The sequence below is a fragment of the Pristiophorus japonicus genome, chromosome 1 (assembly GCF_044704955.1).
Source record: "Pristiophorus japonicus isolate sPriJap1 chromosome 1, sPriJap1.hap1, whole genome shotgun sequence".
In the NCBI taxonomy this organism is placed as follows: domain Eukaryota; kingdom Metazoa; phylum Chordata; class Chondrichthyes; family Pristiophoridae; genus Pristiophorus; species Pristiophorus japonicus.
This window is the reverse complement of record NC_091977.1, coordinates 251,116,970-251,139,250: the sequence shown is the minus strand read 5'-3', so window position 1 is coordinate 251,139,250 and position 22,281 is coordinate 251,116,970. Positions and strand designations below refer to the sequence as shown.

Below are 22,281 nucleotides of genomic sequence, written 5' to 3'. Positions count from 1 at the left end.
AAAGGATCACAATTTAGGAAGGACGCAAAAGCTTTGGAAGGTACAGAAGAGATTTACTAGAATGGTTCCAGGGATGAGGGACTTCAGTTATGTGGAGAGACTGGAGAAGGTGGGATTGTGCTTGTTACAGCAGAGAAGGGGAAGAGGAGGTTTGATAGAGGTGTATACAATCATTAAGGGTTTAGATAGAATAAATAGAGAAACTGTTTCCAGTGGGTGATAACTAGAAGGCACAAATTTAAGGTGATTGGCAAAAACAGAGGTCACATGAGGAAAATCAGATCAGCCATGATCTTATTAAATGGCAGAGCAGGCTCGAGGGGCCAAATGGCCTACTCCTGCTCCTATTTCTGATTTTCATGCAATGAGTGGTTAGGATTTGGATTGCAATGTCTGACAGGGAGGGTGGTGGATAGTAGCCTTCAAAAGTGAATTGGATAAAAATTTGAAGCAGAATGAAATTGCAGGAATTTGGGGAAAGAGTGGGAGAGTGGGACTAACTGGATTGCTCTCTGAAAGAGCCGGTACAGTCTCAATGGGCCGAATGGCCACCTTCTGTGCTGTAATATTCTCGGATTTTAGGATTCCTTAAAGACACTCCCTGCTCAGCACCATTTCTCCTTCATTTACAGACGCTCCCTGATCGATCCATCACCATTCCTCTTTTATTTATAGATGCTCCCTGCTCAGTCACCATTACTCCTTCATTTACAGACGCTCCCTGGCCATTTCTATTTCACTTTGATTTTCATGCGCTCGCGGAGAGTTCGACGCCGACACTGCGCATGCTTAGCTCTAGCTCCCCGGGTGATTGATGGCAGGTCCGGACCAATAAGAAGAGCGGGGCGGGACTGGAAGACCGAGCGGGCGGTTGGTCCTCCAACCAATGGGAGTGTGTGAGGGGCGGGGCTGAGTCCGGATCTCCCTCTTTGGCTGAAACTTTTAAACCTGATTGTTGCCAACCGCCAGCTCGGTCCTTCCTGAGCATGCGCGGGTGGTGCAGGCTGCAGGCCCCAAGCCCCGAACAAGAATCTGCGGTTTCGTCGTCGCGTTTGCCCCGAGAGGGGCGGCAACTGCGGGGCTTTCTCACATTGACAGGCCTGGGGGCAGCAGGGCGCATGTGCGGCCCCCTTGGGCAGGAACCAGGAGGAGAGAATGTTGTGAATTTCTATCCTGGACTCTCAGTGATGGCTTTTGTAAACTGCTGTTACAGGCTGTGAGAGGGGCAGCATTTACAGGCCGCAAACTCACAGCCACCATCACATCAAGATCTGACACAGTCACTCCATTCATCAGGACCTTTGAATGTGGAAGGAGAATTGTTCTGTCTGTGGGGAAAGATTTCAAACATCAGTGTGACTGGAAAAGCACCGAGACACACGCACACCCGAGTGAGAGTGTTCCAGAGCTTTAACCAGTTACACAACCTGAAAAACATCGCACCATTCACAGCGGGGAGAAACTGTACACGTATTCGGTGTGTGGACAAGGCTTCAACTGATCGTCCAATCTGGAGATACACAAGGACACCCGCACCATGGAGAAATGTGGGGTCTGTGTGAAGGGATTTAATTAACTGCCCTGGCTGGAAACGGGAGAGGCTGTTCATCTGGTCCTTATGTTGGAAGGGATTCATTCAGTTGTCCAGCATGCTGACACGCCAGCGAGCTCGCAATAGGGAGAGGCCATTCACCTGCTCCGTGTGTGGAAAGGGATTCACTTGTTCATCCCAACTCACTGCACACGAACTTGATCATGCTGATGAGAGACCTTTTAAATGTTCTGACTGTGGGAACGGCTTTCCAACCTCTGAGGAACTGATTACCCACCAGCAAGTTCACATTGACGAGAGACCATTCTGTTGCTCTCACTGCGGGAAGAGGTTCCGGCAGTCATTCCGTCTGGCTGAACACCAGCTCCTTCACACTCATGAAAGTCCATTCAGTTGCTCTCACTGTGGGGAGAAGTTCACCCAGTCATTGCAACTTGCTGAACACCAGCGAGTTCACACCAAGGAGAGACCATTTAATTGCTTCGTGTGTGGAAAGGGATTCACTCGTTTAGCCCACCTTTTCACACACGAGGGTATTCACACTGATGATTTGCCATACTACTGCTCCGTGTGTGGGAAGGGATTCACTCGTTCAGTTCATCTTTTGACACACAAGCGAATTCACACAGGAGAGCGGCCGTTCCCATGTCCCGTGTGTGGGAAGCGATTCACTCGTCCATTTGACCTTTTGACACACAAGCGAGTTCACACTGGGGAGAGGCCGTTCATCTGCTCTGTCTGTGGGAAGGGATTCACTTGTTCATCCAGCCTCACTACGCACCAGCGAGTTCACACTGGGGAGAGGCCGTTCATCTGCTCCGTGTGTGGGAAGGGATTCACCATTTCATCCAACCTTTTGATACACAAGCGAGTTCACACTGGTGAGAGGCCGTTCATCTGCTCTGTGTGTGGGAAGAGATTTGTTTGTTCAAGCTATCTTTTAAGACACCGTCGTGTTCACACCGGGGTGAGGCCATTCACCTGCTCCGTGTGTGGAAAGGGATTCACTAATTCATCCCACCGACTGACACACCAACGCATTCACACCGGGGAGAGACCATTCACCTGCTCCGTGTGTGGGAAGAGTTTTGCTCAGTCATCAACCCTGTGGACACACAAACAGATTCATTCTGATAAAAGACCTTCTTTTAAATGCTCTAACTGTGAGAAGACCTATAAAAGAAATAATGATCTGCTGATACACCAACGCACTCACACTGGGGAGAAACCGTTCTCCTGCTCCACGTGTCCGAAGCGATTTGCTGCACCATCCCAGCTGATGAAACATCAGCGAATTCACACTGGGGTGAAACCGTTCACCTGCTCAGTGTGTCAGAAAGGATTTTCTACATCATCCAGTCTGCTGGCACACCGACGAGTTCACACTGGAGAGAGGCCGTTCACGTGCTCCGTGTGTGGGAAGGGATTTGCTGCATCATCCAACCTGCGGATACACCAGCGAGTTCACACTGGAGAGAAGCCGTTCACCTGCACTAAGTGTGGGAAGGGATTCGCTCAGTCATCAGCCTTGCTGAAACACTGGCGAGTTCACACTGGGGAGAGGCCGTTCACCTGCTCCGTGTGTGAGAAGAGATTCACTGATTCAGCCGACCTGCTGAGACACCGGCGAGTTCACACTGGGGAGAGGCCGTTCATTTGCTCAGTGTGTGGGAAAGGATTCACTGATTCATCCAACCTGGTGAAACACCGGCCAATTCACTCGTTACAGCCGAAGTTGGATTCTGCTGTTATTGATGCTGATAATAGTACATGTACACTGATGACACCCAGCTCTACTTCACTACCACTTCTCTCGACCCCTTCACAGTCTCTAAATTGTCAGACTGCTTGTCTGACATCCAGTTCTGGATGAGCAGAAATTTTCTCTTAACTGAATATTGGGAAGACCAAAGCCATTGTTTTCGGTCCCCACCACAAACTTTGTTCCCCAGACACTGACTCCATCCCTTTCCCCAACTTCTGTCTGAGGCTGAACCAGACTGTTCGCAATCTTGGAGGTCATATTTGACCTTGAAATGAGCTTTCGACCACATATCCGCAACATAACTAAGACCGCCTATTTCCTGTAATGTCGCCCATCTCCGCCCTTGCTTCAGCTCATCCGCTGCTGAAGCCCTCATCCATGCCTTTATCTCTAGACTTCACTATTCCAATCCACTCCTGGCTGCCTTCCCACATTCTGCCCTATGTCAACGAGAGGTGATCCAAAACTCGGCTGCCCGTGTCCAAACTCGCACCAAGTCCCGCTCATCCCTCACCCAAGTGCTCGCTGACCTACATTGGCTTCCGTTTAAGCAATACTTCAATTTCAAAATTCTCATCTTTATTTTCAAATTCCTCCATGGCCTCACCCCTCCTGATCTCTGTAATCTCTTCCAACCCCCGAGATGTCTGCACTCCTCTAATTCTGCCCTACTGGGCAACCCTGATTGTAATCACTCAATAATTGGTGGCCGAGCCTTCAGTTGCCTCAGTCCCAAGCTCTGGAACTCCCTGCCTAAACCTCTCTGGCTCTCTACCTCTTCTTTCCTCCTTCAAGACACTCCTCAAAACATACCTCTTTGACCAAGCCTTTGGTCACCTGCGCTAATTTCTACTTATGCAGCTTGGTGTCCAATTTTTATTGCATAATACTCTTGTGAAGCATCTTGGGATGTTTCACTACGTTAAAGGCGCTATATAAATACAAGTTATTGTTGATAATCACATCCAGGACTGAACCGTGTTCATTCTGACAGTCGGGCATTGTTTCTCTTGATGTTAATGACCCCTATAAACTGGCTGGAGATTAATATTCTGGATCAATACCGAATAAATCGGCCTTGTTTCAAACACACAGTGTGTCGAATATTTGTTTCTTCTAAGATAAGAGGAAACAAATGGATGTTTCAGTTCTCATACCATCGGTTATTCTCATGGCCAATTCCCAGCTCCCCAAAACTTCCAGAGTGCCTTTCCTAGCCTTGGAATCCAGGGAAGGTATGGGTATCATAGAATCATATAAATTTACAGCACGGAACGAGGCTATTACGGTTCATCATGTCCGTGCTGGCCGACAGCTATCCAGCCAAATCCCACTTTCCAGCTTTTGGTCCGTAGCCCTGTAGGTTACAGCACTTCAAGTGCATTTCCAGGTACTTTTTCAATGTGGTGAGGGTTTGTGCCTCTACCACCCTTTCAGGCACTGAGTTCCAGAACCCACAAATTTTTCCTCAAATCCCCTCAAGTAGTTACTTTAAATCTATTCGCCCCTGGTTGTTGACCTCTCTGCTAAGGGAAATAGGTCCTTGCTATCAACTCTATCTAGGCCCCTCATACTTTTCTACACCTCAATAAAGTCTCCCCTCAGCCTCCTCTATTCCAAAGAAAACAATCCCAGCCTATCCAATCTTTCCTCATAGCTAAAATTCTCCAGTCCAGGCAACATCCTCGTAAATCGCCTCTGTACTGCCTCTAATGCAATCACATCTTCCCTGTAATAGGGTGACCAGAATTGCATGCAGTACTCTAGCTGTGGCCTAACTAGTGTTTAATTCAGTTCAAGCATAACTCCCTGCTCTTGTATTATATGCCTCGGCTAGTGAAGGCAAGTATTCCGTATGCCGCCTTAACCACCTTATCTACCTGTCCTGCTACCTTCAGGGATCTGTGGACATGCACTCCAATGTCCCTTTGTTCCTCTGCACTTCTCAGTATCTTACCATTTATTGCCTATTCCCTTGCCTTGTTAGCCCTCCCCAAATGCATCACCTCATACTTCTCAAAATTGAATTCCATTTGCCACTGTTCTGCATCACCTGAATAGTTTTTTGATATCTTCCTGCAGTCAACAGCTTTCTTCTTCATTATCAACCATAAGACCATCTTTTGTATCACCTGCAAACTTTTTAATCATAACCCTACATTCAAGTCTAAAACGTTGGTCTATACCACAAAAGGCAAGGGACCTTGTACTGAGCCCTGCGGAACCCCACTGGAAACACTCTTCCAGTCACAAAAACACGCATCAACCATTACCCTTTGCTTCCTGCCTCTGAGCGAATTTTGCATCCAACTCGGTTTATCTCTTTCTCCCTTTTTAAACAACGCTACAACGTTAGCAGTCCTCCGGCACCAAACTTGTAGCCAGAGAAAATTGGAAAATGATGGTCAGAGCCTCTGCTGTTTCCTCTCTTACTTCACTTAGCAGTCTGCGATACATTTAATTTGGGCCTGGGGATTTATCCACTTTTAAAGATGCTAAATCCCTTAATACTTCCTCTCTCACTATGTTTATTTCATCTAATATGTCACACTCCTCCCTGATTGCAGCATTTGCACTGCCCCTTTTGTGAAAACAGACATTGAGTGATCCCAGGTAATGCATCCAGGATCGCTAAACATAAAACCCAGTCTGTTGTTGTTCACTTTCAGCCTGTGCCCCACAGCATCTCTCACAACTTTGATGTGTGAGTAGAGCATCATGCATGCAAACCTTGTTTTAAATTTCATGCATTCAGCAAATGTATTGAACAAAAGCTGAACAAGTAAACAGATCATGGCCCAATAATCCTGCTCTATATTGTAGGCTGATGAGACTCTTAAGGTGCCAGTGTACTGCTGGACTGCTCTGCACTTTGCCTGAATGAAAACTGACTGAACATTTGTCCCAGTGTAACCTTTTTGCTGTTATGAAATGTGTCTGTCTATTAATGAGCCTCACATTATTGCTCATGTCTGCTGCAATTGTGTAGAAAGGGCATGTGTAAAGAGATGGTCTTTGTATGGGAAAGTAAAACAAGGAAACGGTGTCTGTGTATGATAGTGTCGCAGCCTTGTGGTTACAATCAGAACAATGCACAGATATCCTGGTGATTATGGTATGAGCAGGGTCAGTTCACAAATGTAGTAAACAAGTTCAATGTAAATATCGCCAGTGCAGCTTGCTTGAACAGACTTGGGGAGAAGAGAGCACAGAATCCACTGTATGTAAAAAGGAAAATATTGGTGGAAGTAAATGTCCCTTACAGGCTGAGACAGGAGAAATTTTAATGGGGAATAAGGAAATGGGAGAAATTAAACAAATACATTGTGTCTGTCTTTACGGAAGAAGACGCAAAAAACCTCACAGAAATAGTGGAGACCCAAGGGTCTAACGAGAATGAGGAACTAAAAGAAATTAGTATTAGTAAAAAAAATAGTATTGGAGAAATTAATGGAACTGAAAGCCAATAAATACCGTGGACCTGATGGCCTACATCCTGGGTTTTTGAAAGAGGTGGCTATAGATATAGTGGATGCATTGGTTGTCATCTTCCAAAATTACATAGATTCTAGAAAGGTTCCCAAGGATTGGAAAGCAGCAAATGTAACCCCATTATTTAAGAAAGGAGGGAGAGAGAAAATGGGGAACTACAGACCAGTTAGCCTGACATCAGTGGTAGGGAAGATGCTAGAATGTATTATTAAGCACATGGCAACAAGGCACTTAGAAAATAATAATAGGATTGGGCAGAGTCAACATGGATTTATGAAAGGGAAATCATGTTTGAAAAATCTGTTCGCATTTTCTGAGGTTGTAACAAGCAGAATAGATAAGAGAGAAGCAATGGATGTGGTGTATTTGTATTTTCAGAAGGCATTCGATAAGGAGCCACACAAGATGTTAATAAACAAAGTTAAGGTTTATGGAAGTGGAGGTTATATACTAGCATGGATTGAAGATTGGTTAATGGGCAGGAAACAGACAATAGGAATAAATGGGACATTTTCAGGGTGACAGACTGTAATTAGTGGGGTACCACAAGGATCAGTGTTTGGGCCCTTGCTATTCACAATCTATATCAATGACTTGTAAGAGGGGACCAAATGTAATATATCCACGTTTACTGATAAGACAAAGCTAGGTGGGAATGTAAATTGTGAGGAGGATACAAAGAGATTTCAAGGGGATTTAGACAGATCCAGTGAATGGGTAAGAACATGGCGAATGGAATATAATGCAAAGAAATGTGAAGTTATCCACTTTGGTAGGAAAAATAGAAAAGCAGAGTATTTTTAAATGGTGAGAGATTAGGAAATGTTGGTGTTCAGAGGGACTTGGGTGTCCTTGTACACAAATCACTAAAAGTTAACATGCAGGTACAGCAAGCAATTAAGAAAGCGAATGATATGTTGGCCTTTATTAGAAGAGAATTTGAGTACAATAGTTAAGATGTCTTCCTGCAATTATATTGGACCCTGGTGAGACCACACCTGGAGTATTGTGTACAGTTTTGGTCTCATTACCTAAGGAAGGATATACTTGCCATTGATGGAGTGCAACAAAGGTTCACCAGACTGATTCCTGGGATGGGGGGATTGTCCTCTGAGGTGAAATCGAGTAGACTAGGCCTATATTCTCTAGAGTTTAGAAGAAACACAAAATTCTTGCAGGGCTTGACAGGGTAGATGCAGGGAGGATGTTTCCCCTGGCTGGGGAGTCTAGAACCAGGGGTCACAGTCTCAGAATAAGGGGTCGGCCATTTAGGACTGAGTTGAAGAGAAATTTCTTCACTCAGAGGGTTGTGAATCTTTGGAATTCTCTACCCGAGGGCTGTGGATACTCATTTCTTGAGTATATTCAAGACAGAGATCAATAGATCTTTGAATATTAAGGGAATCACAAGATATGGGGATAGTGCAGGAAAGTGGACATGAGGTAGAAGATCAGCCGTGATCTTATTGAATGGCGGAGCAGACTTGAGAGGCCAAATGGCCTACTCCTGCTCTGAATTCTTATGTATTATCTGTGTTCTCCCGATTGTGTAACTATACTCTGTCTGTATTTTTGCAGTGCTGTTAATAAAGTCAGTAAAGGACAATCTGTTGTTGGGAGCTTGATTATCTGGTGTCTGAAATCACAAGACTCAGTATTTAATCAACAAGTAAACACATCACGGTTCAATATTCCAGTTCTCTATTCACAGGAGAAAGTCTGTTATCTAACACCTCGAGTGGGCAGAATTAAAGATTCCAACTCTTAACAGCCCCTCGAAGCATTTGTAAATATCTTTCAAATGATCATGGTAGGAGAAATAATGGAATCCCTACTAAAGGAGAAAATAGAAGAACATCCAGAAACCAAAAATACAATAACGAATACTCAGCAGGGATTTCAAAAGAGAAAGTCTTGCTTAACCAACCTCATTTAATTTTTTGAAGAGGTAACAAAAAGAGTAGACAATGGTAATGCAGTAGATGTAATTTATCTAGATTTTCAAAAGGCCTTCGATAAGGTATCCCATAATAGACCGATGAACAAGGTCGGTGAATGTGGAGTCAGAACCATATAAGATTACGAGGGGGCTTGACAAGGTGAATGCAGAGAGGATGTTTTCACTGGTGGGGGAGACTAGAACTGGAGAGCATGATCTTAGAATAAGGGGCTGCCCATTTAGAACTGAGTGAGGAGAAATTTCTTCTCAGAAGGTTGTGAATCTGGAATTTTCTGCCTCAGAGAGCTGTGGAAGCTGGGACATTAAATAAATTTAAGACAGAAATAGACAGTTACAGGGGATAAGGGGTAATGGGGAGCGGGCAGGGAAGTGGAGCTGAGTCCATTATCAGATCAGTCAAGATCTTATTGAATGGCGGAGCAGGCTCGAGGGGCCTCATGGCCTACTCCTGCTCCTATTTCTTATGTTCTTATGTTCTAACTAGCAGAATGGATAGCTAGCTGGTTTCAAGACAGAAAGCAGAGAGTAGGGATAAAGGGTAGCTATTCACAGTGGTATAAGGTGGGTTGTGGTGTTCCATAAGGATTAGTGCTGGGACCACTGTTGTTCACAATTCATATTAACAATTTATACTTTGGAATCAAAAGCACAATTTCTAAATTTACGGGTGACACCAAATTGGGGGTGATAGTCAATACTGAGGAGGACTACAACAAATTACAGGAGGACGTTAATAAACTTGTAGAATGTGCTATAATGGGCAAATGAAGTTCAACACAGATAAATGTGGTATTACATTTTGGTCGGAAGAATAGAGAGGTCACTTATTACTTGGAGGGTGAGAGTCTAGGTGGGGTAGAGGAATAAAGGGATCTCGGAGTACAAATACACAAATCACTAAAGGTTGCGACACAGGTTAGCAAGGTCATAAAAAAACAAACCAAGCACTCATGTTTATTTCTAGAGGTATAGAATTGAAAAGTCGAGAAGTTATGCTGAACCTGTATCGAACCTTGGTTAGACTACATGCTGAGTACTGCATATAGTTCTGGTCAACTTATAAAAAGATATAGAGACACTGGATAGAGTGCAGATAAGATTTACACGGATGATACCAGAAATGCGAGGGTATACCTATCAGGAAAGGATGAATAGGCTGAGTCTCTTGATAAAAGAAGGCTGAGGGGTGACCTAATAGAGGTCTTTAAAATTATGAAAGGTTTTGATAAGACTGAAAACAGAGAATGTTTCCACTTGTGTGAGGAAGAGCATAAATAAAGGCCATCAATATAAGATAGTTAGCAAGAAATCCAATAGGGAATTCAGCAGAAAATTCCTTACCCAAAGAGTGGTGAGAATGTGGTACTTGTTACCACAATGAGTGGTTGAAGTGAATAGTATAGATGCATTTAAGGGGAGGGTGCAGAAGGAGAAGATACTAGAGGTTATGCTGATAGATTTAGATGAGGAAAGATGGGAGGAGGCTCGAATGGAGCGTAAATGCCAGCATTGACTGGTTGGGCCGACTGACCTGTTTCTGTATATCCTATGTAATCCTATGTAAATCCTGACATATCAATTGTCTGTATGATCCAAATCCAGGGGGCACTTACATTGTGACACCAAATCCAGGGGGCACTTACATTGTGACACCAAATCCAGGGGGCACTTACATTGTGACACCAAATCCAGGGTCTACTTACAGTGAGACACAAATCCAGGGACCACAAGCCCCCTCATAATTTTATTACAGAAAATTAGGACTCATGGGATTGGGGGCAATATATTAGTATGGATTGATGATTGGTTAATGGACAGAAAACAGAGTAGGATTTGGTTCATTCACAGCTCATTCTTTCCTTTATATTAGGATCTACCTCCGCCGACAGTCTCACATTGATAATTGTTGACCCTACTGGGCTCAGAAGTACTGGGGTTTAAACCCACCAGCTTCTCCTCCATCTCCACTCCAGCTCAAACGTACATAGGAGACCAGGGACCAACTTCCGCATCCAGCGCCCATCCTGATGCAAATCGGTTCTGAATTGTTCCTTTTGTGTTTCCAGACTCGGTTCTGTGAGCAACACGTGGAATAAAACATAAGCAAATTACTGTGGATGCTGCAAATCTGACATTTTTACACCATTTTTCAGTCTGTATAACTGTAAAGCTCTTGCCACACTCAGCGCACTGGAACACTCTCACTCAGGTGTGTGTGTCTCGGTGCTTTTCCAGTCACACTGATGTTTGAAACATTTTCCCACAGACAGAACAGATACATATTTCTCCTTCCACATTCAAAGGCCGATGATAATGTGGGGTGTTTTCTCTCAGGCCTGGGCCCGCACCCCCGGGGTTCATTAACCCGCTCCCTCCGCCCATCTCCCACCTCGCTGCCTCACCCACAGTCGCCATAACTGTCCGCACATGCTCAGCTCACACTGCCTAGGTGATTGACAGCAGCTCCGGACCAATAGGACGAGTGGGAGCGGGGCTGGAGGACCGAGCGGGCGGTTAGTCCACCAACCAATCGGAGTGTACGATGGGCGGGGCATGCGGCACGCAGTGGGCGGGGTTGAGCAGGGATCTTCCTCATTGGCTGAAACTCTGCATCATTTTGAAACCTGATTTATCTCAAACTCCAGGAGGAAACTGGACCTTTCTGCTTTGGCTTTAAACAGATGGAACCATGTGGTGTGGAGCAAACATTGCAACATTTGGTAGTGAAATGGATTAATTCAGGACAGACAGCAGGGATTATTTGGGGAAATAACACAGTGTAGTGAGAAAGGAAATGCAGTGGATGTTGTGTAGATGGATTGTCGAAAAGGTGTTTGATAAAGTGCAGAACAGGAGGCTTGTTGATCAAATTAAGGCTTACAGTATTAAAGGGAGTGTGGATAGGAAGTTGGGTAAAGGGCAGAAAACAGAGAGTAGTGGTTAATGGACATTTTTCAGATTGGAGATAATAGATTTTAGGAGGAAGAAAAACGTTGGAATTGTGCATGAAATGGTAAAACTTTGAAAGTAGAGCAGCAGAGAGACTTAGAAGTGTCAGATTCTAGCTAACACCTTGTCCTATTAATTAGCAGGTTCAACTGTCAGCAACTTTAATACTCTATTAAGAAGCTGATGGGTTCATATTCTATCAGCTTTGGGTTAAATGTGTGATCATCGAGGTGAGCATCACGTGTCCCATCAAACTGTCGCCAGTCAGATCCAGCACGGGTTAGATGCAGAGTAAATCCCCCTCTACAGTGTTCCAGCAAACATTCCCAGGGCAGGAACAGCACAGGTTAGATACAGAGTAAAGCTCCCTCTACACTGCCCCATCAAACACTCCCAAGGCAGGTAGAGCACAGTTTAGAGACTGAGTAAACATCCCTCTGTGCATGATAAGGAGACAATGATTCGCATTAATCACATTCACGACTACCCACAGAATTTTCACAGGGCAAAAGCTTGCTGGCGACGTCACTCCATTTACACTAATCTCCTGTCTGATATAAACCAACCCCACAGTCACTGACACCAATCTCCTCCTGTCTGATATAAACCAACCCCACAGTCACTGACACCGATCTCATGTCTGATATAAACCAACCCCACAGTCACTGACACCAATCTCCTGTGTATGATAAACTGAAGTTGCTTACCATCCCTGTTATGTATGTAAACATTACCAATGTGTACGACTTGCTACCAGTGGGCGCACCCTGGGCAAGCAGGTATAAAAGGCAGTCTACCATGCTGCTTCCTCACTCTGGAGTTACATTAAAGAGACCAAGGTCACAACAATTTGAGCTTACGATATACAGTGTTGTGGAGTTATTCTGAACATAACAATTGGCGACAAGTAACAGATCACGAACTTTCACGCGGCTATGGCTGCCGTTGGTATTCTTGAGTGATTTGTTGAGGGTGATGATTGGGAAGCCTTCGTTGAGCGCCTTGACCAGTACTTCGTAGCCAACGAGCTGGATAAGCAAGAAACCGCGGTCAAGCACAGGACGATTCTCCTAACCATTTGCGGGTCCACGATATATGGCCTCATCAAAAATCTGCTAGCACCAACGAAACCAACGGAGAAGACATCTGAAGAGTTGTGCACACTCGTTCAGGAACACCTCAAGCCGAAGGAGATCATCTTGATGACCAGGTATCGCTTTTATACGCACCATAGCTCCGAGGGCCAGGACGTGGTGTGCTATGTCGCCGACCTAAGACGCCTTGTGGGACAGGGCGTGTTTGCTGGATTTTTGGGGGAAGTGTTGCGGGACATTTTCGTGCTTGGAATCGGCCACGAGGTCGTTCTTCGCAAACTGCTGTTTGCCGAATTCCTAGATCTGGGCAAGGCCATCACGATGGCCCAGGCTTTCATGTCCACGAACGATAACACTAAACAGATATCATTGCAGCATCGAAGCTCACTGGCAAGTCCTGTGCATAAAATAACGTCTTCAGCAGGCAGAACTCTACACGCCTGCAGAGGCTAGACCTAGGATGACTCAGAGTCCGCCGTGGGGCGTGAATGAGAATCCATTAACACCATGTTGGCGCTGCGGAGGTAATCATCGAACCCATCAATGTCGATTCAAGCACTATGTGTGCAAGGGCTGTGGAACAATGGGGCACCTCCAGCGAATATGCAGACATGCTGCGACTCACCACATGGCAGAGTCGGCAGAAAATGACCGATCCAGCGCGGATCACGCTGAACAAGTAAGAGAGGCAACTCAACCCGAGGCTGAAGAGGTGTATGGGGTACACACCTTCACCACCAAAAGCCCTCCGATAATGTTAAAAGTCAAATTAAACGGCATTCCAGCTTCCATGGAATTGGACACGGGGGCAAGGCAGTAAATTATGAGCCAGAAGGCTTTTGAGAAACTCTGGGACAACAAGGCACAATGGCCAAAACTAAGTCCGATTCACACCAAGCTGTGCACTTACACCAAGGAGCTCATACCAGTCATCGGCAGTGAAGGTACCGTACAATGGGATGTGCATGATTTACCACTATGGATTATACCAGGTGATGGCCCAACGCTGTTCGGCAGAAGCTGGCTAGGAAAGATCCAATGGAACTGGGACGACATCAAAGCACTGTCTTCAGTAGATGACATTGCATGCGCCCAAGTGCAAAACAAATTCCCGATGTTACTCGAGCCAGGCATCGGCAACTTCACAGGCGCCAAAGTGCAGATCCATCTAGTCCCCAATGCACGACCCATTCATCACAAGGCCCAAGTGGTTCCATACATGATGCGAGAGAAAGTCGAGATCGAGCTGGACAGACTTCAACAAGAGGGGATCATATCGCCAGTCGAGTTCAACGAGTGGAGCAGTCTAATTGTTCTGGTGTTGAAAAGCGATGGGATGGTCAGAATCTGTGGGGACTACAAGGTAATGGTCAACTGAGTCAGTTACAGGACCAGTACCCACTACCCAAAGCGGATGACCTGTTCGCAATGCTAGCAGTGGGGAAGTCGTTCACCAAGCTGGATCTAACCTCTGCTTACATGACACAGGAGCTGGCTGAACCTTCGAAAAAATTGACGTGCATCAACACGCACAAAGGACTGTTCATGTACCACTGATGCCCCTTTGGGATTCGCTCGGCTGCGGCCATCTTCCAGAAGAACATGGATAGTCTGCTGAAATCGGTTCCGTGCACCGTGGTGTTTCAAGACGACATCCTGATCACTGGCCGCAACACCACCAAACACTTGCACAACCTGGAAGAGGTTCTAAAGTGACTGGACAGAGTGGGACTCAGGTTGAAATGCTCCAAGCGTGTTTTCCTGGTGCCAGAGGTCGAATTTTTGGGGAGAAAGATTGCAGCGGACGGCATCAGTGCCACGGACTCCAAGATGGAGGCCATCAAGAATGCACCCAGACCACAGAATGTGACGGAGCTGCGTGCGTTCCTGGGACTCCTCAACTATTTTTGTAACTTTCTACCGGGGTTGAGCACTTTGCTGGAACCTTTGCATTTATTGCTACGCAAGGGTGACGACTGGGTTTGGGGTAAATCTCAAGAGACAGCCTTTCACAAGGCCAGAAACCTGCTATGTTCTAACAAGTTACTTGTATTGTATGACCCGTGTAAACGTTTAGTACTAGCTTGTGATGCATCGTCGTATGGGATCGGTTGTTATAGCAAGCCAATGTGTCAGGCAGATTCCCGGGATGGCTAGACTGACATATGAGGAGAGATTGGATCAACTGGGCCTTTATACATTGGAGTTTAGAAGGATGAGAGGGGATCTCATAGAATCATACAAGATTCTGACGGACAGGACAGGTTAGATGTGGGTAGATTGTTCCCGATGTTGGGGAAGTCCAGAACCAGGGGACACAGTCTTAGGATAAGGGGTAGGCCATTTAGGACTGAGATGAGGAGCAACTTCTTCACTCAGAGAGTTGCTAACCTGTGGAATTCCCTGCCACAGAGAGTTGTCGATGCCAGTTCATTGGATATATTCAAGAGGGAGTTAGTTATGGCCCTTACGGCTAAGGGGATCAAGGGGTATGGAGAGAAAGTAGGAAAGGGGTACTGAGGGAATGATCAGCCATGATCTTATTGAATGGTGGTGCAGGCTCGAAGGGCCAAATGGCCTACTCCTGCACCTATTTTCTATTTTCTATGTTTCTAAACTGCAACCGGTTGCATATGTGTCCAGAAGCTTATCTAAGGCTGAAAGAGCCTACAGTATGGTTGAGAAAGAAGCATTAGCATGCGTTACAGGGTTAAGAGAATGCACCAATACCTATTTGGACTCCAGTTCGAGCTCGAAACCGACCACAAGCTGCTCATTTCGCTGTTCTCAGAAAGCAAAGGTATTAACACCAATGCTTCGTCCCACATCCAAAGATGGGCATTAACATTATCTGCGTATGACTATGCAATCCGCCACAGACCAGACACTGAGAACTGTGCTGATGTCCTCAGTCGGCTACCATTGCCCACCACTAGGGTGGAAATGGTGCAACCTGCAGACTTGCTTCTTATAATGGATGTTTTTGAGAGCGAGGGGTCACCCGTCATGACTTGCCAGATCAAGACCTAGACCAACCAGGACCCTCTACTATCACTAGTAAAAAGCTGTGTCCTCAATGGGAGTTGGTTGGCGGTTCCAGGGGAAATGCAAGACGAAATTAAACCGTTGCACCGACGCAAGGATGAAATGTCCATCCATTCGGACTGTCTCCTATGGGGGAATCATGTCGTTTTGCCAAAAAAAGGCAGGGAAATGTTTATACGCGACCTACACAGTACCTACCCAGGCATAGTCATGATGAAGGCTATTGCCAGGTCGCACGTTTGGTGGCCCGGCATTGACTTGGAATTGGAGTCATGCGTACACTAATGTAACACTTGCTCACATTTGAGCAATGCACCAAGGGAGGCCCCACTGAGTCTGTGGTCATGGCCCTCCAAACCGTGGTCCATGGTCCATGTAGATTTCGCTGGCCCCTTTCTAGGAAAGATGTTCTTAGTAGCAGTGGAAGCTTATTCTAAATGGATTGAATGTACAATAATGCCATCCTGCACGTCCACTGCCACCATTGAAAGCCTCCGGGCCATGTTCGCCACCCATGGTTTACCCGACATCCTATTTATTGACAATGGACCATGTTTCACCAGCTCGGAATTCACCAAGTTCATTACCCGTAATGGCATCAAGCATATCAGGTCTGCGCTGTTTGAGCCCGCATCCAATGGTCAAGCGGAACGGGCAGTCCAAACCATCAAGCAGAGCTTGAAATGCGTGACGGACAGTTCCCTGCAGACCCGGTTATCTCGGATTCTGTTTAGCTACCGTACGCGACCCCACTCACTTACCGGGGTTCCCCCTGCAGAATTGCTAATGAAGAGAGCACTCAAAACCAGGCTCTTCTTAGTCCACCCGGATCTCAATGATCATGTAAAAACACGGCGTCACCGGCATAACGTGTACCACGATCACGCGGCTGTATCACGTGACATTGAAGTTAATAACCCTGTGTTTGTTCTTAATTACGGTCATGGTGCCAAATGGGTTGCTGGCACTGTGTTAGCCAAGGAGGGGAATAGAGTGTTTGTTGTCAAACTTTTGAATGGACAAACGTGCAGAAAGCACTTGGATCAAAACAAACTGCGATTCATTGACAAGCAAGAACAGTTTGAAGAGGACATTACCATCAATGATCCACCTACACACACCCAACCAACAATCGACCTCGCGGTCAACCACGAGGATGAACCCACCATGCCTGACAGTCTGATTAGACCAGCCACACGGCAGTGCAGCAATGATCCGACCGACTCACCCATGCCAGGACTTCAACTCAGGCAATCAACCCGGGAATGCAGAGCCCCGGATCGCCTCAACTTGTAAATAACTTGTATGTAAGACTTTGAGGGGGAAATGTGTAAGACTTGCCACCATGGGGCGCACCTGTCCCAAGGGTCACCTGCACACCCTGGGCAAGCAGGTATAAAAGGCAGTCTACCATACTGCTTCCTCACTCTGGAATTACATTATTGAGACCAAGGTCACAACAGTTTGAGCTTATGATATACAATGTTGTGGAGTTATTCTGAACATAACAATCTCGATGAGCTATTAAGCTATTCCTAGCTGAGTTAAGATCTCCAATGAAACAGTCCAAACACCTTACTCTCCTGAGCACAGACATGATTTTTAAAAAGTAGATTTCACAATAATACAACTCATACAGTAAATGAGTGTAAAATATTCATATTGGACTTTCTACAAAGGAATACTCATTGCAATATTCATACAATATTATCATTATATAATAAGACCCTTAATCTAACAAGCTGCATCCATGAAGTATCCATGAACTATCAGACTTTGATAATTGCCGAGCCTGGAAGGTAAGAATGTTCGACTCTGTTAAAATGCCAATTAGGATTACATTGTCATCAATCAATATCAAATTACTGAGCGAGCCCCCTTTTTAAAGGGGCACAATCAATGGCAAATTATAATTAAATTAAATCAGAATACTGTTCCTGCAATTGAGTCCAGTCCCTCTGGTGCCCCCCCGGTCGTGGACGGTCTCCAGCTTACCGGCGGACTCCGCGTGCTCCCTCTCCAAGAACAGCCCAAAGGATGTTCTACCTTGGCTGTAACCGTCAGCTTTCTTCTTCCCGGATGCTCTCTGACCTGAGCTGAAAACTGTACGTATATTTAAAGCCCAATAAGGTACAGCCCCTGTGATTCTGCTTATCTCGGCCAATCAAACCATTAAGCCAAAAGACATTTATCAAACAAAACATTCCAATGAATGGCTGGTTAGGTTTCATTGAGTAGCCTCTTCCTGTTTCATTGGAGCTCCGAGGAACCTGTGAGGCAGAACGATGTCAAAGTTTGCTTTTACTGGGCATTTAAAGAAATAAATAGCCTTCATGGTTCCGCTCAGTCCACACACAGGTGGAGTTCTCAGCTCTGCTCGTTCTGTTCACATGAGGTCTGTTTCACCCTGAAAGGGATAATTCGTGCCTGTTCAGTCTAAGGTGATTACAACTTATTAGTTCACTAGACACGGATCTTTAATACAAGGGACTAACTATTTGTACAGCTGTCGCAAAACTTCGTTCATTGATATTCTAATCTTCTAATCATAAAGGTTAACAATTAATTAGCCTTTTTGATTATATTTATTTTAACACTTCTAGGGCAATTTCAGCAGGGGTTAGATACAGAGTAAAGTTCGCTCTACACTATGCCTTCAAACACGCCGGGGGCAGGTACAGCACATGTTAGATACCAAGTAAAGCTCCCTCTACACTGCCCCATCAAATACTCCCAGGGCAGATACGCGGACATGTTATCGATACCTTCACTGGATACCAAGGCTAGGAGAGGCACTCTGGAAGGTATGGGGAGCTGGGACTTGTCTATAAGAGTTACCGAAGGTATGAGAACCAAAATAATCTAGAGTTAGAAAGGAGAAAAGGTCCCAAAATAGAGCAGTGTGTAACAAGACATCAATTTGTCTCCTCTTATCTTAGACAAATCAAGGACCTGACACACTGTGTTTGAAACAAACCTAATCTATTTGGCAGATATCAAAATATTAAACTCCAGCCCAGTAATGCCGGTTATTAATATCAGCAGGAGCAAGCCCCAAATGCCAGAATGAAAATGGTTCAGTCCTCGATGTGATTAACAGCAGTAATAACAGCAGAATCCAACCCCTGCAGTCACTTGTGAACTCGCTGGTGTCTCAAAAGGGTGGATGACCAAGTGAATCCCTTCCCACACATGAAGCAGGTGAATGGCCTCACCCCGGTGTGACTGTGTCAATGGACTTCCAGCTGGGATGGGATATTGAATCGCTTCCCACAGACCCCACATCTCCATGGTTTCTCCGTGGTGCATGTTAAGTGTGTAAGCATTCTAGTAATGACTCCATGAGGTAAGGTATTGAACTGTTGTGACCTTTGTTCAGTTATTGCAGCTCCTGAATGAGGTTACAGTAAGGTGAGCTCCCTTTTATATTTGGTTACCTGCAGTGTGCAGGTGTCCTCTAGATCTCCACCAGTTGCACCCTCTGGTGGTACAGGCATATTGTATACAGCGTGAAGATACATTCAATGGTCTTATGTAACTGTACATTGAGTGTACAGAGTATATACATACACAACATCACTCCCCCCTAAGTCTTGTGCCATTAGCCTTTGCACTGAATACTCTGGACCTCGACTTGAGTGCCCAAAGCACTTTGTCTGTGGTTGGGAATGGCTCTCTCCCTGTAGATTCCCAAGTCCTTATTGCCACCACATTGGGAAATGGTCAGCAGTGGACGGTTGAAGATTACAATGGGGGTTTGAGTGGGTTCTGGGTGAGATCCATCTGTGTCCATGGCTACATACCCCCATTTCCCCCCTCTCCCCCCATACATAGACCATGTATGCATTTACATACATATACAGAGAATGAAAAAAAAAAAGGGTAGGCTTGTGGCCACATAGGACATTGATCGTCGGGGCCTGAAGGCTTTCCCAGCTCCAACAGATTTGGATTTGTTTCTTTCTAGCAGAGTTGGACCATCACCACCAACGATCCACAAAGGTAGCTTGTGATTCGCGCCGCCGTAGGACACCTGGACATCCACCCTGCCAACAACTGTGATAGTGTCATTTGTGCAGGTGAGCAGCATCGCCTGGAAAGGTAGGAGTTTGGGTTGTTCGACAAGGTTGTCCCAGAGTTTCTCGAAGGCTGCCTGGTTCATCAGCGATTGGCTCGCCCCTGTGTCGACCTCCATCGCGACTGGAACACCGTTGATTTTGACTTCTATTTTCGACGGGGAACTCTCGGTGGAGCAGGTAAACACTCCGTATACCTCTTCCTGGGGCTGAGCTGCCTCCTGGACTCTCTCTTCATCTTCATCAGTGCTGGAGCCCGGGTGATCAGCCAACTCTTCAGCGGCTCGGGGAATAAAATTTATTTTACACATTCGCTGGAGATGGCCTTTAGTGTTACAGCCTTTGCAAGTATAGTCTCGGTATCGGTACTGGTGAGCTCTGTGATTTCCTCCACAGCGCCAGCATGGGGCTGGCCGGTTGGCCCCCTGCGGCGGACTCAGGGTTGTGGGACTCGGGGTCACAGTCTTGCCTCTGAAAGGCGCCATTCGGTTCACTGTACTTGCCATGTTGGAGTCCTGGGTTTGAGTCATCATCCTTCTGGAATTGCAGGCTGAGGCCATGAATGCTTGGCTCACGTTAATTGCCTTATGTAGGGAAACCGTGGTGGCTGCAGAGAGCAGCCTGTGGAGGAGGCCTTCGTGGCCGATTCCAATAACAAAGATGTGCATCAGTGCTTCGGTGAGGTGCTCGCCAAAATCACAAGGTGCAGCCAATCATCTCAGGCCTGCAGCATATTTTGCAATTTCTTGGCCTTCGGGCCGCCAGTGTGTGTAGAACCGATGTCTGACTGTGAGGATGCTCACTTTAGGCTTGAGCTGTTCCTGTATCATCATTACGAGCTCCGCGAATATTTTGGTTGTTGTCTTCTCTGGGGCTAGCAAGTCCCTGACAAGGCCATAAACGGTGGGCCCACAACTGCTGAGCAGGATAGCTCTGCGCTCATCAGCCAGCGAGGCCGATGTGTCTCCAGCCAGGTCGTTTGTGATGAAGTAGTGTTCTAGCCTTTCCACAAAGGCATCCCAATCTTCCCCATCAGCGAATTGTTGAAAGTTGCTAAAATTCGCCATTTTTCGCGTGGAAATTCGCATTCTCATCGCCAATTGTTAAGTCTGTAAACACTCTAGTAATGACTCCATGAGGTAAGGTATTGCACTTGAACTGTTGTGACCTTAGTCCATTTATTGTAGCTCCTGAATGAGGTTATAGTAAGGTGAGCTCCCTTTTATACTTGGTTACCTGCAGTGTGCAGATGACCTCTAGGTCTCCACCAGTTGCACCCTCTGGTGGTACAGGTATATTGTATCCAGTGTGAAGATGCATTCAATGGTCTTATGTAACTGAACAATGAGTGTACAGGGTATATACATACACAACAATGCAGGTGTCCTTGTGTAACTCCAGGCTGGAAGATCAGTTGAAGCCTCATCCACACACAGAACACTGTACAGTATCTCCCTGCTGTGAATGATGCGATATTTTTCAGGCTGTGTAACTGGTTAAAGCTCTTTCCACAGTCTGTGCACTGGAACACTCTCACATGGGTGTGTGTGTCTCGATGCTTTTCCGGTCACACTGATGTTTGAAATCTTTTCCCACAGACAGAGCAGACAAACATTTCTCCTTCCACATTCAAAGGCCGATGATATTCAGGTCCTGGTGAATCGAGTATTTGGTTTGAGTTTCCCGCCTGCAAATCCTCCCCTTCCAATACCTTTGAAAAAGGAGTTTACAAAAATCATCACTTTAAATACAGGATAGAAATTCAGAACAGACAGTTCTATTTTCTATGGAACATTCTTTCCTTTTACTGTGTGATTTGAAGTATTATATAACCTTAATCTGTGCACCTTGACCTTAATGTTCCAACAATGTGATTGATTTGGGGGAAAAGAAAAAAACATCTCAGCATCCTCTAACATCCTCTAACCTGCATTAACTACATCCAGTATTTGTGTCAGCTGTGGCTCAGGTGGTAGCACCCTCACCTCTGAGTCACAAAGTTGTGGATTCAAGTCCCACCCCAGAGACTAAGCACAAAAATCTCGGCTGACACTCCAATGCAGTGCTGAAGGAGTGTTGTACTGTCGGAAGTGCTGTCTTTTGGATGAGATGTTAAACCGAGGCTCCATCTGCTCTCGCAGGTGGATGGAAAAGATCACATGGCACTATTTCAAGCGGAACACAGGAGTTATCCCCGTGTCCTGGCAATATTTATCCCTCAATCAACATCAGTAAAACAGATTATCTCGTCATTATCACATTGCAAATTATTTTCCTACATTACAAAAGTGACCACACTTCAAGAAGTACTTCATTGGCTGTAAAGCGCTTTGCGACATCCACTGGTT

At 45.8% G+C, this 22,281-nt stretch overlaps 1 protein-coding gene across 1 annotated transcript in view; it reads left to right on the top strand.

Moving 5' to 3' along the window:
• Positions 1-994: 994 nt before the first annotated feature.
• The window catches only part of LOC139262487 (zinc finger protein 850-like), a 34,903-nt gene continuing 13,616 nt past the window's right edge, over positions 995-22,281 (top strand). The window contains exons 1-2 of the mRNA XM_070877695.1: positions 995-3,419; positions 20,527-20,636. Coding sequence (XP_070733796.1) covers positions 1,650-3,419; positions 20,527-20,636 — 1,880 coding nt within the window. The 5' untranslated portion in view covers positions 995-1,649. The remainder of the gene's footprint in view (positions 3,420-20,526; positions 20,637-22,281) is intronic.